Here is a 19425-nt window from a genome sequence, read left to right as displayed (position 1 = left end):
GGCTTGGTATCGTCTGCGGTTCTGGCCTATTCAGATAGTTAGACAACGCCATGGCAATGACATCAACCATCAAGGAGGAATCGGGAGTTACCGAGCCATGAAGGAAGTTGCCAAAATCGTGAAATAGGCAGAAAAACTTCCGTCCATATCTGCAGCGTTCATACCAGGAGTGGAAAATTGGGAGGCAGACTACTGGAGTCGGCATGCAATACACCAAGGGGAGTGGTCTCTCCATCAAGAGGTGTTCACTCAGATTGTATGCAGGTGGGGTCAACCAGAGATCGACATAATGGGCCTTGTGGTTAAACCACAAGGTGAACAAGTAATGTGCGAGGACCCGGAATCCTCAGATGCTTCTAGTGGACCACCATGACCGTTCCTTGGAGGTTCAGCTTGGTGTACATTTCAATTTTTCCTCCCATTCCAATGTTGCCTCGGATTTTCAAAAAGGTTAGACACGAAAAGGTCCCAGTCATTCTTCTAGCTCCAGACTGGTCATGGAGGTCTTGGTATGCTGATCTTCTCAACACAGTCATGGACCAACATTGGCGTCTAACTTTCAGGGAGGATCATCTCATCTCTTCTAATAACTACCATCCGATCTGGAAGTCTTACATTGGTTGGTGTGAGAAGCAAGGGTTTTCAACTTCTTCCTTCAGATTAGCTAGAGTGTTAGCTTTCTTGCATGATAGACTGGATAAGATATTGCGTCTGGTGTCCCTCAAAGTCCAGGTTTCTGCATTGTCTGTATACTTCCTGAGGTGTTTAGCTTTGTTACCAGATCTGCAGACCCTTTCTACTGGGGGTTCTCCATGTCCAGCCACCTTTTGTTCCCCTGGTGGCACCATGGGATCTCAACCTGGTTCTCGTGGCTTTACAGAAACCATTTTTTGAACCGCTGGAGTCCGTCTCCCTAAAACTCCTCTCTTGGAAGGTTGTTTTTTTACTGGCCATTTCCTTAGCCAAAAGGGTTTTGGAATTGGTGGCTTTATCTTGTAGTTCTCCTTTTCTTATTTTTCATGACTAGGTGATTCTATGTACCATGTCCTTATTTCAGCCGAAGGTGGTTTCCATGTTCCATATAAATCCGGGTGGATCTTCATTCCAACAGTCAGGTTTCTCTTGCGCTATTGAATGTGGTCCACGCCTTGCGGATATATGTGGATCACCCTGCGTCTGTTCGAAAGGCTGACTGTCTTCTGGTGTTGTATGATGCGTGTAAGCGTTGCTGGCCAGCCATGAAACAGATGATCGCAAGATGAATTACTGCTACTATAAGTCAAGCCGGTTTCTCGGAGGGATCTCCATTCTCTGAAGGTTTTACTGCTCATTCCACCAGGTCGGTTAGTGCATCCTGGGCGGCGTAGCATTGGGCCTCGATTGAGTAGTTGTGGAGGGCAGTTACCTGATCTTTCGTCCACAAATTCACCAGGTTCTACAGATTTTGTGTCTTTGATTCCAAAGACACCAGTTTTGGCCATAAAGTTTTACCAGCTTGAAACGTTCCCATGGTAAGCAGTGTCTGCCAACTGTGTGTGCTAATGAAAAGAAGATTTTTAGGGACTTACTCCCACAGCGCCCTCTATACCCCATGGTCAACAGCGAGTTCCCCAACGGTGATTAGAGAGAAATTTGATGGTAAATACAAAAATCTTGTGTTTAAATTCACATCATTATACAATTGATGTACACATAGGAAATTATTGAAATTTTTGTCAGCTCCCCTGTATGCAGTTATACTTCAAAGTATAGCATGTCAGTTATGGATGCTATGACATCACTGGTCCCGCCAATATGCAAAACCTAGAAATATGAAGATTCCAATAAAATCACTTCGCTCTGGCTTTTGAACCACTCCAGAATGGTGCAAAATAGTGAAGTTATAAAAGCTTAAGTAGCTTTTTTTTTTTTTTTTTCCCCTCTGATCTCCATTAATGGTCAAAATGTGGCTTTACTTGCTTTTTAACAGGCAGTTGCTGAAATGAATGGCAAGGAAATAAATGGCCGTATGGTTTATGTAGGAAGAGCTCAGAAAAGGATAGAACGTCAGAGTGAACTGAAACGCAGATTTGAACAGATCAAACAGGAGCGAATTAGTAGATATCAGGTAACAAGTATTGATGTTTAATATGAAATTTTGCAGGTTTGTGGGGGTTTTTTTTTGTCACAGAATGTTCTTATCAAAACCAGAGGAGAGCATATCAGGACATATTGAAGATGCACCATTTCAAGGGTACAGCCTTCCTTTGTCAAGAATGCATAAGGTACAAAACTCCTCCTTATTTAAACCCCACCCTGCTCACTAGGTGTTAGATATTCACTAGTGCAATCCTTTTAACCCCTTAATTTTAAATGCATCTTATGTTTATGAATTAAGATTTGTTAATCGTACAATTGGCCAATGTGATTTAACAGATTAACAATCATTGTATAAGTTAATGTAAATCAAACGCCATGGGAAAGTGAGAACTTCAGAACCTAAGGCTGGTATTAGAACCTTTGATGCTGAGTGGAAAGATACAATGGTAGGAAGACAATTTAAAGCTGCATTACTACCTAGGTATAAGATTTTAGTAATGCCCAACTTCCCCTAGATCAGGCTTGGCTAACCTGAGGCACTCCAGGTGTTGTGAAACTACAGCTTCCAGCATACACTTCCAGCAATAAGCTGCTATTTATTGGCAAAGCATGCTGGGGCTTGTAGTTTCACAACACCTGGAGTGACACAAGTAAGCCAAGTCTGCTCTAATGACTCCCCAGGGTTTCCTACAGGCAGGAAATTTCCCACGGTTCTGCTAGTTCTGTAATACAAAAGGTCACCAAAATTTAAAGTGTGAGAAGGAGAAAAATCACAACCTGTAATCTCTTGATTTCAATCTTGTGATTGGTCCCTCCTGCTTACTACACCTCATCCTAAAGCTATAAGAGGGAGAAGCCCTTGAAAAAACGAGGGAGGGGCACCTTATTAAAATATTTTACTAGGTGGGAGTGCAGGTTTAAAGCAAAGGAGCATAATATGTCTCGTTAACAATGGCAATTACTAGAAGCTGTACAGTGACCTGCTACAAGAAGTTAATCTAAACAACCTGTTGTTCCAGAAGGAAGCCTTTTTCATAGATCAACTAGAAACAATGCAGCCAATGGGGAGTGGTTAATTAATATGTTTAAATAGTTTTTTGATGTGATTGCATGTAATTGCATGATCGTTTCCAAACACATAACATTGAGGTTATTGTAGTAATATGTGGAACTTAAAAATATCTAAAAATAAAGTTGGAGAATTTGCAACATTCTGTGGATTGCATTGAGAATACATAAACTGAGTACTCAAAAATTATTAACCCTGCTACCACACCTGTAAGACTGTATTGGTTTTCATGATAATATTTCTGAGAACCTATTTGTTTCAGAAGGTAGAATTATGGTAATATATAATGTTAACAAATATTGTCATTTTCTACAATGATTGTTACTTTCTATTAACCCACATTTGCTAAGTGTGTTGTCAATAAGTTTCAGAAGCATTTAAAATGAAGGGGTTACATTTATTTTGATAGTGGCGTTAGATATAACACCTGTTGGGCAGAATGAGGGTATATGTACCCCTGTACTTTATGCATGCTTGACGAAGGGAGGCAGTGTCGCTGTAACAGTGCAGTTATTTTGTCTCAAATCAATATTTTTTTCTATTGAATACTGATGTAAACTTTTGAAATGGTTCATATGATTTGGTCATGTTCATCATACTATACATAAGTGTGTGTGTATATATACAGTGGGTGAAATATTTACACACTTTAACACTTTTCTCAGTAAATATATATTTAATGTGGCTATTGTAATGAAATTTGCACCAAATGTCTGCAATAACCCTTGTAATCCACACATGCAAAGAAATCTAACCATAGATGTCCATAATTTAAGTTTTGTGTAATAATGTGAAATGACACAGGGAAAAGGTAGTCAACACGCTTCCTGAAAGTTATTCAACACTTTCTACAAAAGACTTTGTTGGTAATGACAGCTTCAAGACGCCTCCTGTGTGGAGAAACTAGTCGCATGCATTGCTCAGGTGTGATTTTGCTCCATTCTTCGCAAATTGTCGTCTTCTATGAACTCTGATCTTTAGTTCTTTTCATAGATTTTCAATTTGATTCAAGTCAGGTTATTGGCTGGGCCATTCTAGCAACTTTATTTTCTTTCTCTGAAACCAATTGAGTGTCTTTGGTTGTGTGTTTGGGATCATTGTCTTGCTGAAATGTCCACCCTCATTTAATCTTCAGCATCCTTGTATATTCTCCCTGTGTTTGTGTGGGTTTCCTCCGGGTGCTCCGGTTTCCTCCCACACTCCAAAAACATACTAGTAGGTTAATTGGCTGCTATCAAAATTGACTCTAGTCTCTCCCTCTCTGTCTGTGTGTGAGAGTGCGCCTATATTAGGGAATTTAGACTGTAAGCTCCAATGGGCAGGGACTGATGTGAATGAGATCTTTGTACAGCGCTGCTGAATTAGTGGCGCTATATAAATAAATGATGTTGATCCTGGTAGATGGCAGCCGATTTTAATCAAGAATGTCTCGGTACATTTTTCCATTCATCCTTCCTTCAATGATATGCAGTATGCCAGTACCGTGTGCAGAAAAGCAGCCCCATACCATGATGATCCCACCTCCAAACTTGACTGTTGTTTTGGTGTTTTTGGGGTTATGTGCAGTGCCATTTCTACTCCAAACATGGTGTGTATTATGACATTCAAAGAGTTCAATTTTGCTCTCATTTTACCACACTGTATTCTCCCAGTATTTCACAGGCTTGTCCAAATGTTGGGCAGCAAACTTTAAACGAGCTTCAACATGTTTTTTCTTCAGCAAAGGCGTCTTGCGTGGTGAGTATGCATAGAGGCCATGGCGGTTGAATGCATTACTTATTGTTTTCTTTGAAACAATTGTACCTGCTAATTCCAGGTATTTCTGAAGCTCTCCACAAGTGGTCCTTGGTTCTTGGACAACTCCTTTTTGATAAATTTTTTCACTCTGTCAGAAATTTTGCGAGGTGCACCTGGTCGTGGCCGGTTTATGGTGAAATGATCTTTCCACTTTCGGATTATGGCCCCAACAGTGCTCACTCGAACATTCAGCAGTTTAGAGATCCTTTTGTAACCAATTCCATCAGTATGTTTTACAAAAACAAAGTAGCAAAGGTCTTGAGAGAGCTCTTTGCTTTTACCCATCATGAGATGTTTCTTGTGTGACACCTTCGTAATGAGACAACTTTTTATAGGCCATCAGCTGTGGAGGGCTTTCTAATTACTGATAGAGTTCAGTTGGTGTTTTGGCTTTCCATGCCTTTTTGTACCTCTTTCTTCATGTGTTAAATACTTTTTCACTGTGTCATTTCACACTATTACACAAAACTTAAATTATGGACATCAATGGTTTGATTTATTTGCATATGTGGATTGCAAGGGTTGTTGCTGACATTTGGTATAAATATTCTGTGTCTATGGGTAAACAATGAGCATACTGCTCACATAAAATATTCAGTGTAGGAAATCACAGAAGCAGCCAAGGTAGATAGACGTGAGACATAAGGTAGTGAGTACCTTGCCCATGAGAGCTTACATTCTAGAGGGGGGAGGTGTAGTGGTAGACAGTAGGAATAAATGGGACACAAGTGAACATAGTTTGTGGATGGAGTGGAAATGAGGGGCTAGGCAAATATGAAGAGGGGGGTATTGATGCAGTATTTGAAGGATTTTAGATTGGGATAGAGTTTGGTAAGGTGCGTTAATGAGTACTAGTGGTGCCAGAGCACCACGGGAGAATTCTTGTAGATGAGAGTAAGAGGAGGCTAAAGTGAGGAGTGGGGTGCATCTCGTGACAAGGTCAGTGCTGTATGGTGGTGAAGTGTTAGTATGAGCTTTGTAGGTAAGGGGGAGCAATTTGAATTGAATTCAGTAGACTGCCACTGTGTTGTGTACCCTTTCTGCAAGCTGCTGTTCCTCCCTGCTCCCTGCACACATTCTCCCAGTCTAATACACCACTGTAAATATACACTCCGCTTTTTCAAATGTGACACATATGCTCCAGGGCTGAGTGATCTTAAATTAGTGACCTGGGGGCTTTTCTTCACTTATTATAGCCCATCCAAACCTAATCTGTCCCTGTAAAAGGCGAGCCTATTCAAGACAATTGAAGTGTCTTTAGAGGTGGAGTATCTTTCCACTTAAGTTTGCATGCCTGCGCGAACTTAAGTGGAAAAAAAGCAAAAGTGGGAGCAGGCGCTGTCTGTAGAAGCTCGCCCCAAACACACCTGAAGAGAAACGTGCATTTATCTAATGAAGTGAACTAGAAAAAATATTGTTTTGTTGATTTTTCTCAGATGTGTAGTGCCTTAATAATAGGATTTTGGTACTTAGGTCAAATCTTTCTCTGAATCCATCTGGGGGACACTGCTACCATGGGATTGTATAAGGGCTCATGGAGTTGGCACTTAAATTGTTAACTAGCTAAACTGCTGCTGACTCCTCCCCTCTGATTCCCTTGCTAGCTTCAGTATAATACAAAAGCCCCATGAAGCAACGCAGTGTCCACCAGATGGATTTGGAGAAAGAGATTTGACTTAAGTACCAAAATCCTTTTCTCAGTAATCCAATCTGGGGGACAAGGCTACCATGGGGACTTTCTAAAGTAACCCCTAAGGGAGGGATTGCTCGGAAGCCCCTGCGCGCAAAACACTGCTGACAAAGGTAGCATGCGAAGAAGGAAAAACATTGAACTGATAAAATATGGGAAATGTGTGAACTGAGAACCAGGTAGTGGCTCTGCACCGCTGATTCGCTGAAACACTGTGACGTGCAGTCCAAGATGCTCCCGCCAAACGCGTGGGGGCAATAGTCTGCTTGGATGCCGGCCAACCCTTATGGGAGTCATACAAAACAAAAATAGTCCGTCTTGAGACATACGCAGGTCCTATTTACATTAGAATGCAAAGCCTGTACTACATCCAACGAGGATGATATGAAAGTACCTGAAGACGAAGAATCCTCTAGAAATGCCGGTACCACTGTCTCTTGATTTATGTGGAAACCTGACAAAAGCGTTGGTAGAAAGGAAGGCACCAGCCTCAGGACCGCCCTATCCTCATGGAATATAAGGTAGGGGACCCTACAAGAAAAGGCCCCAAGCTTTGACACGCAGCACGCAGAAGCTATCTCCATCAAAAACACCACCTTCCATGTCAAAAAACATAACACAGCCGAATCCAGTGGCTCAAAAGGTGATTTCTGAAGAACCCATAGGATCCCAAGGCGCTAAAGGTGGAACATAAGGATGCTGAACGTGCAACACTCCCTGAAGGAAAGTCTGTACTTCCGGAAGAATAGGCAGGCGGCGTTGAAAAAAACGCAGATAAGGCAGAGATAAACATTGAGTATAGTGCAACACTTCTGTTATGAGTGGAGCTGCCAGAGAAGAGTAGGGAACCCCTATCCCTATTTTGGGTTGATAGAATTGTAAAGATATCTCGGCGCTATGAACATGTAATAAATGAAATGTGTAGTTTATTAACATACAACAGGCTGTTGTGATTCTGGCCAGAACAATGGAACACAGGTCCAATAAGGTGAATCACAATAAACAAAAGTAATGCATTTACATCACAGGTATACAGTCTCAGGATAGGCCTCAAAGGTTGCAGACAATATTTTGATCGTCCGGCTGCAGTGAGGTGAGGACTGGTACAATCAAGTGGGTTTAATGGGTATTCCAAAATTGTCCAATTGTTAAACCAGGGATTACCTGTGAATAATATCCCAATTCCTAAGCCTGTAAGAATCCTCCACACTTGTAGGGTGAGAGTCAATGTTAGTTCGCAACAGCGGGCGGTATAGTGATCCAATCAGCCACAACGGGAAAAAAAGTCTTGTGGACTTACATTTGAGGAGAAATGGTCGCCTTCCGATTCCTTTCTCTGGAACAGAGTCCGCTCTGATGTGAGGGTAGTCAGTGGAAGTCGTGCTGTCTCCAATCCTCTGATGTGCGCTTGCGCAGAATGGTGCTGGCGTCCCAGCTGTTAAGTGTCTCCTTTCTCGCTGGCTTCTGGCCTAACGGTGCACTGCAGCGCTGCAGTAGCGAAAGTATTGGACATGATTGAGCTTCAGTGGGCTTACGATGTAAAGGGAAGATTGTCCAATAAGCTGAATGAATCATAAATCAAATAGCAGAGTAACCAACGCGTTTCCCCCGCGCTCGGCAGGCTTCATCAGGGATATGACAGGGTGTTTGCAGATGTTCCTTAAATGGTTGGTTTTGCGCCCTTGATGTCCAATCACGGAAAGAGTTTCATTTAGATTGACAATTGCACCCTATGTCCTAGGCTTGTCACGTGGGACACAGTTAAACAGTGAATGTATCTTTGATTTTCCATTTCTGGATACATAAATAATAGTCGTTCTAACACACGTTTGGACACTTACAGGGTTATTTTAAGTTTATGCACATACATATGTAAGTTACTCCTGTTGCATTATGAAAAAGTCTGCAGAATATGTAACTGGTTTTAATGGTTTACATGGTAGGACGCTTGCAAAAATTGGGTTAGCGTGCACTCTATGATTGGTATATTGTAATTATCTGTTTGGTGTCTTATTACATAGAAAGATAACTTGAAGTAGACATTAATTGCAGGGTTGGATTGGTGCATGCACTTTGATGTATACACTGATTACTATTGTCTAATCTAATAACGAGTCTGACTTGGATCGTCAGATACAACCCATGTCCTATGCTTGTCATATATGGCACGAGAGTACCTTCGATGTAGTTTTGGCGATTAGCATAGGGATACATTTTAAATGCAATGTCTTAGATGGAATAGATAGAATATATGCAAGGTGCGACCGCAGGTTATGCATTGTTATACATAAATGGGGATTACATGCAATGTAGCTGGTCAGGAGACCGGGAAAGCATATTCGTACATTTTATGCTTTGTACACTTGGTTAGATAATGATATGTACTTGGAAGTGAATTCTTCTAATTGAAACATTTAAATGGGATCTGGAAAAAAATGTTAAAGCATTCCTATGGCTGAAATGTAGAATGCTTACACCAACTGGATAAAACAAAAGGAAAAGGAAAAAGAATCTGAAATTGGGGAGGATAAGGATTCCTAAAGGGCAGATGGAAGTGGAATAAATATAAAGATGTTGTTTTTTCTCACTTATCGGAAATGAAGGTACCCAGGTCAAAATCTATGTTAAGCCCCTTGAGGTGGAGAGTCTGGATATCATAAATCCACTTAGCCTCCTCTCTTGATATAGTTTTGATGTGGTCTCCTCCCCTCCAATGTTTTTTAACCTTTTTTATGCCAGTGTATTTCATCAATGTGGGATCGTGGTTATTGTAAGTGGCAAAGTGGGCTGAGACACTGTTTGTTGATATTTCTGATGTGTTCAGACACTGTCAGTTTTAGGCTGCGAATCATTCGGCCTATATATTGAAGTCCACACGGACATTCCAGTAAGTATTTGACTCCGACAGTGTCGCATGTGAGTTTGTCTTTAATATCATATTCCTTTTTGGTGACATTTGATCGGAATTTGTTAGTAGGTTTTGTAGACCCACATTTTGTGGTCTTGCAGGCTATACATCTTTGGCAACGAAAGAAACCTTTGGTATCTTCCTTTAGCCATGTTGTTTTTGTGGTGGAATTTTCCTTTGGTGTACAGCTGGAGACTAATTGGTCTTTTAAGTTTGGTGCTTTTTTGTAAACAAAGGTAGGATGATCTGAAAGGAAAGGTACCAGTTTTTCATCTTTCATGAGTATTGGCCAATGTTTCCGAATGATTTTTTTCAAATTTTTTGGAGTGACTATTGTACTGAGTTATGATGGAAACTTGGTTGGTTCTAGATGGTTTTGTATTAGGACAGAGCAGGGATTTCCTATCCAGTTTTTCACTTTCTTCCAGTGCTTTATTCAGTGTGGTTTCATCATAGTTTCTGTTTAGGAATCTGTCCCTCAATGTACGGGCTTGTTTTGTATACGTGGGTCCGAACAATTGCGTCTAAGGCGCATGAATTGGCCTTTTGGTATGTTGTTCAGCCAGGGTGGATAGTTTCCACTGGAGGCTGGAATAAAAGTGTTTTGATCTACTTGTTTGACAAAAGTTTTTGTTTTGAGATGTCCATTCTCTATGTAGATTTCTAAGTCTAGAAATTGTATTTTCTGTTTATTTTTGGTTGCTATGAATTTCAGATTCAAGTTATTGTTGTTACTCCCTTTCCAAATACACAAAATGTCGTTGAAATAGCGACGCCATATACAGATGTCTTGGATATGAGGATTGTTGTGCCATATGTGGGAATCTTCCCAGTAGCCCAAGAATAGGTTGGCGTAGCTAGGTGCAAATTTGCAGCCCATAGCTGTGCCTCTCACTTGCTGGTAGTACAGACCGCAGAACCAAAAGTAGTTATGTGTGAGCGTGAATAAATTGGCTTGCATAATGAATTGGATTTGAAGTGGGGGAATATCAGACTGGTGTTGTAAGATGTATTCTACATGTCTGCATCCTGAGTCATGATCAATAACTGTATAGAGTGAGGAGACATCACATGTGAGGAGGGTGGGTGTATGTCTCGTCCCAGGGAAATTCTTCTAAGATGTTTAGTACATCGGATGTGTCTTTAAGGTAACTGGATTGGTGGATGACTAAAGGTTGGAGGAAAAAGTCAACATATTCGGATAACCGAATGGTAAGGGAACCGATGCCTGAAACTATGGGATGGGCCTGGAGGATTCTTTAAGTCTTCGTGAATTTTTGGTAGACAGTATATCACTGGAATTCTGAGATTTGGACATTTAAGATATTTAAATTCATGTTTAGTGGTGATGCCCTCAGTATGGGCTTTTTCTAGAAGGGATCCAAGATTTTTGGAAAAGTTGTTAGTGGGGTGTGATGAAAGAGTATGGTAAGTGGATGTATCATGTAGTTGGGCTCATAATTCGGATAAGGACGAGACCTGAACTTTCAGAGGACTGAGAGTCCTACATCCAAACTGTCCTTGAGGAACGCCAATAAACAGAACAAACGAAAAGATGTTTGGCAAGAATGATGCTCACACCATTTAACATAGGCCCACCATACTCTATGTAAAATGTGTGCTTAGGTCTGCTTTCTGGCTTTCATGAAGGTCTGCACTACACTGGAGAAGAACCCCTTGACCCACCATATGCCGGTCTCAACAGCCAGGCCGTTGAAGCTTACCTAACTCTCTGTTCGGTAAGTCTGGATGACTAAATGGTCCCTGACCCAGGAGGTTGGATCTGAGAGGAAACGGCCAAACCGGTCCGTCCGTGAGCAGAAGAATGTTGACGTACCAAACCCTCCTGGGCCAGTTGGGTGCCACCAGAATTACTGGACGGCCCCCAATTGTGACTCGCCTAAGCACTCGCTGAATCATGGGAATAGGAGGAAACGGATTTCCCAGCAGAAAATCCCAATTCATCTCCTGTATATCACCATGCCTCCACGCTTCTGTCCTATTCCCATCCTCTCCCCTCGTCCCCCTCCCCGCCCCTACCTTAATGCGCCCCCTCGCTCCAACCCTGCCACTCTCCACATCACTCCCCTTCCCTCCCTCCCCTTCTCCCGTGCCCTCTGGAACTCCAGATCTATCCGCAACAAGCTGCCGGCTATCCAGGACCTCTTCATCTCCAACTCCTTTAACCTTCTTGCTATCACCCGAACCTGGCTCTCCTCTGCTGACACTGCTCTCCCCGCCGCTCTCTCCCATGGTGGTCTCTCCTTCACCCACTCCACCAGACCGGACGATCGTCCAGGTGGGGGAGTGGGACTCCTCCTATCCCCCAATTGCTCTTTTCGGGTCGTTCCCTCCGAACCTTCTCCTCTCCTTCTCCTCCTTCGAAGTCCATTCCATCCGCCTCTACTCCCCCATTCACCTCCATGTCTCAGTCATATACCGCCCCCCCCGACCCCACTTCCCTCTTTCTTGACAACTTCGCATCCTGGCTTCCCCACTACCTGTCCTCTGACCTCCCCTCTATCATACTTGGTGACTTTAACATCAAACTTCTCGCCCTTCTCCTCCTACCTTGGCCTCACACAGTGGACCTCCTCCCCCACCCACTGCCTTGGTCACTCACTTGATCTTGTCTTCTCTCATCGATGTGATCTCTCTGACTTCTCCAACTCTCCGTTCCCACTCTCAGACCACCACCAACGCTCCTTCAATCTGTCCTCTTCCCCTGCCCCACCCCTCCCTAAATATACCCTTACTAGGCTCAATCTTGACGCTGTTGACTCTACTTCCGTTTCCTCCTCTCTTGAAACCTTACTCTCCCCTCTTCCCTCCCGGGTCTGCCCTGACCAAGCCACCTCTCTCTATAACCACTCTTACCACTGCCTTGGATGCCGTCGCCCCTGCCACCTCTGTCTGCCGACGCCCCTTAACTCCGCAACCCTGGCACTCCCAAGTTCACACGCTTCCTCCAGAAGTGCACTCGTGCTGCTGAACGCCTCTGGAGGAAATCTCTCCATGACTGACTTCCTTCACTTAAAGTTTATTCTGTCCTCCTACTGCTCCGCCCTCTCCCTCGCTAAACAGTCCTTTAAGTCCCTCATTTATTCTCAGTCCTCTAATCCCCGCCGCCTCTTTGCCACAGTCACCTCTCTCCTCACCCCTCCGCCGCCTCCTATCCCACTCTCCCTCTCTGCTACTGATTTTGCATCCTTTTTCTCCTCCAACATCGAGGCCATTAGACTTGATATCTCCTCCTCCCCTCCCTCTCCTGCTTCTCTCTTCGCTCCCCCCTCTTCCGACATCCCACCCTGGTGCTCCTTCTGCCCTACTACGGGCGATGAAGTCAACACCCTCATTTGTTCCTCTCCCCTGTCCCCCTGCCACCTGGATCCCATCCCCTCACCTTCTCTGCTCCCTTTCCCCACTGTCTGTGCTTATTTAGCTCACCTCTTCAACCTGTCTCTCTCCTCTGGCACTGTCCCCTCCTCCTTCAAACATGCCCTTATCACTCCTATTCTAAAAAAAAACCCAATCTTGATCCCACCTCACTCGCCAACTACCGCTCCATTTCACTTCTCCCCTATGCCTCTGAACTTCTCGAGCGAATTGTCTGCAACTGCCTCATCTGTCACCTCTCAGACAATTGCCTCCTTGACCCTCTCCAATCTGGTTTCCGCCCCCTCCACTCCACCGAAACCGCACTCACCAATGTAACTAATGATCTCCTCTCTGCTAAATCCAGGGGTCACTTCTCCCTCCTCATCTTCCTTGACCTATCCGCAGCCTTTAACACCGTAGACCACCCCCTCCTCTTGCAGACCCTTCACTCTTGGTCTCTATGGCTCTGTCCTCACTTGGTTCACCTCTTACCTCGCCAACCGCTCGTTCTCTGTTTCCATTTCCAGATCATCCTCCTCCGCCCTCCCTGTAGGGGTCCCATCAGGGCTCTGTTCTTGGCCCTCTACTCTTCTCACTCTATACTACCTCCCTCGGTGCTCTCATCACTTCATTCGGTCTTCAGTATCACCTATACGCCGATGATATTCAACTTTGCATCTCTTCTCCCGATCTCCCCCCTCCTCCTCTCTCGTGTATCTGACTGCCTCTCTGCCATCTCCTCTTGGATGTCCTCACGCTTTCTCAAAATTAACATTGCTAAAACCAAACTCATTATTTTCCCTCCGTCTCAGTCCCCATCCCACCTGGATCTCTCCATCACTATCAACAACTCCACTATCTCTTCTGTCCCCCAAATCTGCTGCCTGGCAGTCATCCTCGACTCCTCTCTCTTTTGCCCCCCACATTCAATCCCTTGCCCAATTCTGTCGCTTCCAACTTCGCAACATCGCCCGCATCCGGCCTTTCCTATCTCATGAAGCATCCAAAACTATTATTCACGTGCTTATCATTTCCTGACTGGACTACTGTAACCTTCACCTCTCGCCTTGTTCCCCATCGTTCTATACTCAATACGGCTGCAAGGCTTATCTTCCTTTCTCGCCGCTCCTCTTCTGCCTTCCCTCTCTGCTTTGCCCTACACTGGCTCCCCTTCCCTTACAGAATCCTTTTTTTAAACTTCTTACCCTCACCTACAAGGCTCTCTCCCACTATATCTCCAATCTCCTCTCCATCCACACTCCCACCCAGTCCGTGCGTTCGGCCAATGACCGTCGCCTCTCCTCCACTCTGATCACCTCATCCCACTCCAGAATTCAAGACTTCTCCCGAGCTGCCCGCCTGCAATGGAATGACTTTCCACGCTCCATCCGTTTGTCCCCTAACCTGTGCTCCTTCAAACGGCAACTCAAAACTCATCTCTTCCGCATTGCCTACCAGCCTTCCACCTAACCCTCTCTCCATGCTCACTCTCCTCACTTCGCTCCTCCTCAGTAGAGGGGAGCGCTTGCTCCCCTCCTCCGACATCCTCTGTGCCTGTCGTCTGTCTACCCTCCCTATAGGATGTAAGCTCGTATGAGCAGGACCCTTCTCCCTCCTGTCTCTCTACCTTCTCTTCTGCTCCAACGTCAATATAATTGCTTTGCCTGGATCCTCTGAAGTCTTGGTTCTACTTGTTTATTGTTTTGTACTGTTATTCCCTTTACTGTCCATTGTTTGTATTGTGTACGGTGCTGCGGAAACCTTGTGGCGCCTTATAAATAAACGATAATAATAAATAAATAAATTATGATCATTACGTTCACTGCTGCTGCTAAAGGGTCCCTGGACCTTGCACAAAACCTGAGAACACAGATTGTGACGTGAAGCAATCAGATCTATATCCGGGAGGCCCCATCTTTCGACTAGATCCTGAATTATTCGGGAATGCAATGACCATTATCCTGGAAGGATCGCATGTCAGCTGAGATCCGCTTCCCAGTTTTTCACCCCGGGAATAAACAGCAGATATCGCTGAAACGCACATCTCTGCCCAAGCCAAAATCTTGTTCGCCCCTGCCATTGTCCGACTGAATCAGAGTCTGTCTCTCTGCTTGACCACAGGCCCTCGAGGTGAAGATGGAGGACCACTGCCTCCCACCCCCTCAGGCTGGCATCCGTGGTCACCAAGACCCATGACCACGGAATAAAAGACCTTCCTGTCACCAAATTCTCTGGCTCTGTCCACCACTGGAGAGAGAGACGAGCTACTCTGGATGGATGAAACCTGAGATTTGAGATGGTGGGGGGGGGTCCCTGACCACTGGCATAAGCAGAACCACTGAAAGACCCGTGAATGCAAACGGCTGTATGGTAGTGTCTCAGTGGAGGAGACCATCTGGCCCAGGAGCTTCATGCCCATCAATATGGAGGGACGGGGAAACTAAAGGGGCCTCTGCACCGAGGTCCTGATTGCTCAAGCCTTGTTGTCTGGCAGAAAAACCTTCTGCTAACTGGTGTCCATGAGGAGACCCAAAAAGACCATCCTTTGAGAGGGATCTAACTGGGATTTTAGATTATTTACTATCCATCTGTGCTGTTCTAGGACCCGATTGGTCAGGCGAAGATGCTGTTCCAGGATGTGTTTTCATTGAGGCATTGATAAGGAGATCGTCCAGATATGGATTTATGTTCAACCCATGGCTCTAAGACAGGCAACCATGACCTCTATAATCTTCGTGAACACGGGCGCTGTGGAGAGACCGAAAGGAAGCGCCCTGAATTGGAAATGGTGATCAGAAGAAGGGACAGATGCCCATCCCAATTGGGAACGTGGAGATGGGTGTCCTAGATGTCTATGGAAGTCGGATACTCCTGGGGTTCTAGTTCTAGTATTGATGATTGAGCAGACCGATTCTGGAACTTGCTGCTTGCAATTGCTGGTTCAGCCCTTTGAGATTTAAGATTATCCGAAACGACCCATCCTGTTTTGGGACCAAGAACAGATTGGAGTAAAAACCCCGACCCATCTGCAGCTCCGGAACCTTGAATATGACTCCTGCTGAAAGAAGTGAGTCGACGGCCCGTATCAAGGCCTGTCGTTTTAGTAAGTCGTAAGGCAGACTGGTTGTGACGAAACGTCAAGGAGCCAAACCCAAGAGTTCTATCACATATCCTCTGGACATGGTCCCCAATATCCAGCTGTCTCGTGAGGAAACCTCCCACTGGACCCTGAAGAGTTTCAGATGGCCCTCTTCTCCTTCAGCTGCGAGGAGAGGGATTTTCTCATCATGCTGAGGATTTGTCTGGGACCTTGGAAGTCTGGCGCTTCCTAGGGAAGGAGCCACTACCACTGTGAGACTGACCTCAGGAAGAGAACAGTCCACCTCTGCTAGACTGGTGGCCCCACAAGGAGCTGAACCTGGGCAGAGCATGGAATATTCTAGCTCACTTGGCACTTTGGGGGTAGTAACCCAGGGGAATCCAGGAAATTATTTAAACGGTCCAACCTCCTTCCCAAGGAAGAGGATCAAGCTGGTTCCCCCTGGCTAGACTGAGGAGACAAAGGAAAAACCTAAGACACTGCCCCCACTGTAACTTCTGTAACAGGAGGGGCTACCCCCCCCTCTCCTCTGAGGTAGAGGGAGTGGAACCTGCTGTGGAGAGAACAGGGGTAGCCTGTGCTTCTGCTTGATGGGTTAAAAGCTGTGCGAGTAAAGAGACATTGCGCCAGTGAAGACACCCACATTGGCTCCCCCGCAGACACCGAGGACGTCCCCTGTGCCTGGTCATCCCGGGGCCCCAGCCTCACGGAAGTTTAGCAGAACATTTTTAACAGGCATAATACTTTACCTGGGCAGATTTTCCCTTATCTGAAATAGCAATAGCAGAGAGGGGAATACACCAAACCTGCAGCACACACTTCACACTACACACACAGGGTGGGTAAGCAATAAGAACGGGGTTTTGCTCAGATTGTTACTTCAAAATCACGTCCTACCAGCCAGATCATCATCTCTACTCTTAATAAAATACCTTTTCTTTTTAGAAAATGTAACGAGACAAAAAAACTGAGAGCAAGCTCTACAGTGCAAGCTGAGCAGACTAGCATATATATATATATATATATATATATATATATATATATATATATATATATATATATATATGCACACACAGATGTCTAAATCTGGAGAAAAATATACTGAGGCAGATCAGTGTGTGTCCCCCTCACAGCTTAACAGGTAAAGTATTCTACTTGGCTGGATGCCAGGAAGAGCAGAAAGGGAGAAGGAGTCGGAAACAGCCCTACTTCTTTCTCCTCGGAGAGCCATTTGAGAAACCTCCGTCACACTTGCAGTTTCGCTTTTCCGGCAGGAGATTTTGTGCTCTGGAGCATACCACTTAGCACAGGGAGGCCATCCCTCTACCCCACCAATCAAGGCTCCCAAAAAAACAACTGTTCACAGTGCAGTGCACACTTTCCTTGTCATCCGCCTGCAGTCCGGAGTAAATTTTAAACGTTCCCAACATTCCAACTGTCTGACCTAATCGGGCACTGCCATGGACTTGGTTCTGCGACCAGAGAGCCAAGTTCCCCCTCTGCCTTAGCAAGGAACTTGGTATCTCCCAATGTGTCCAACAATACTCCTGACTCTGCGCTCTCTGCCTTTTGGTAGCGCTGGTCCCGGAGATAGCGTTAGTGACAGCGCCACAGCGAGCGGTTGCTGGCAACTTAAGCACAAGCATGATAGCCTGTTTATGTTCTATGTAGGTATAGGAGGAGAGACCTTCACGTAGTCTTCATCTGTCTGTTACACGGACCACTAACTTAATAGATAACGGTGCTGCCCACAGCACCTGCATCCGCTCCTACACTTACTACTTCATAGAGTAAAAATAAAAATGGAACTAAATCTAAAACTGTGCCAAACCACTGCAGCTCAATTATAAAAAGCCTAACTCCTTGGGCACTTAAATTAAACTGAAGCTTGTAGAGGTTGCAGAGGGGAGGAATCAGCAGCAGTTTAGTTAACTATTTAAGTGCCAACTCCATGCACCCTCATACATCCTCATGGTAGCAGTGTCCCCCAGATTGGATGACTGAGAAATTCAATTTTCATGAATTGTTCAAAAATTAAATCTCTTATAGCAGATCCCATCATGATCCCAAAATAAACCTTTGAGGATTTATTAACAGTATGAACAATTTTTAAGATGTTTTTCAAAAATTAAAAAATATTGCTTTTTGAGAATCAACATTTTTATTTAAAAAATTTTACAATTTTAAAATTTTTATTAAATTCTGGTGTGTAATATTTTATATGAAAACCCATAAAGAGGTTTAAAATGATACCTTGCCCAACTCTCTAGCTCAATTAAGTGAGTTACAAATGCAATTTAAAACGAATGTTAAAAGCACATTTTTTGTTAAAAAATTGCAGCTTTAAAGGCATATAACTTTAAATCCAGTGAACATAGCCTAAGATTTGGGGGTTTTCTTTACACCCATCGTAGCATTTATTATACCAAATTTCATTACAATCTGAAATGGTCAGTTTGAAACCCAGTGTTGAGTTGATGTGGAATGACCCAGTAATAAAAGTATACTGGGTAATTAAGACAGAGAGGTAAGAAGGCACTGCTCGCAAGATTACAATCTATGGGACAATGGAAGTTTGATACATGAGGGTAAGTACTGCATATTAGACCAGCTAGAATGCAAAGAAAGGTAAAAGTGGGCTGAATGAGCCAGTCACCCACCATGTTGGTCACAGGGTGGTAATAGGGTAAGCTAGGGAGATTGAGCGTGGTTAAGGAATATTATAAGCTTGTCTGAAGAGGTGGCTTGTCAGAGAACGCTTGAACGTTTGAAGACTTGAGGAAAGTCTTCTGCGAAGGTGGGAATTCCACAAAGTGGGTGCAACCTGAAAAGTCCTGTAACTGGAAATGGCAGCATTTGATGAGTTAAAGAAATGCAGATTTTGTACAGAACCTGTAGGTGTCTAGTTGGGAGGTATTTTGAGACAAGTGAGGACATGTATGTTGATGCAATTTTGTTGATTGCCTTGTATGTTAGAATAATACTATATTGGATTTTTTGAAAAACAGGCAACCAGTGTAGAGACTAGCAGAGTGGCTCAGCAGAAGAACGACGATTTGCAAGGAAAATCTATCTAGCCGCTGTGTGCAAAATAGATAGTATGGTTTGAGTCTGATTTAGGGAAGACCAGTAAGGAGGGAATTGCAAGTCGATACGGAAGATGAGTGCATGAATTAAAGCTTTTGCTGTGTCTTGTGCCTATTCTGGAAATGTTTTTTAGATATATGCAACATGATATAAATATAATCTTGATGTGTGGAACAAAGGATAGTAGTCAAGGATTGCACCATAGAAATATGAACACTGAAAGAGCGATTAGATAGCTAGGATGAGCCAGGATAGGACAGTGTCTTGAAGGTCTAGGGATTGTAGCATTTGAATGAACACTTTCCATTCTCTTGACA

At 44.1% G+C, this 19425-nt stretch overlaps 1 protein-coding gene across 4 annotated transcripts in view; it reads left to right on the top strand.

Annotated features, from left to right (window-relative positions):
* The window catches only part of PABPC1L (poly(A) binding protein cytoplasmic 1 like), a 115662-nt gene that overhangs the window by 35437 nt on the left and 60800 nt on the right, over positions 1-19425 (top strand). For 3 of the 4 annotated variants that reach the window (XM_075176952.1, XM_075176951.1, XM_075176953.1), the window contains exon 7: positions 1970-2107. In XM_075176952.1, the coding sequence (XP_075033053.1) occupies positions 1970-2107 (138 nt within the window). Of the gene's footprint in view, positions 1-1969; positions 2108-19425 lie in introns of those variants that run through there. The other variant, XM_075176954.1, reaches the window with a different exon arrangement.

This window comes from Mixophyes fleayi, chromosome 6 (genome assembly GCF_038048845.1).
Source record: "Mixophyes fleayi isolate aMixFle1 chromosome 6, aMixFle1.hap1, whole genome shotgun sequence".
NCBI lineage: Eukaryota > Metazoa > Chordata > Amphibia > Anura > Limnodynastidae > Mixophyes > Mixophyes fleayi.
This window is presented reverse-complemented; position numbering and strand designations above follow the sequence as displayed.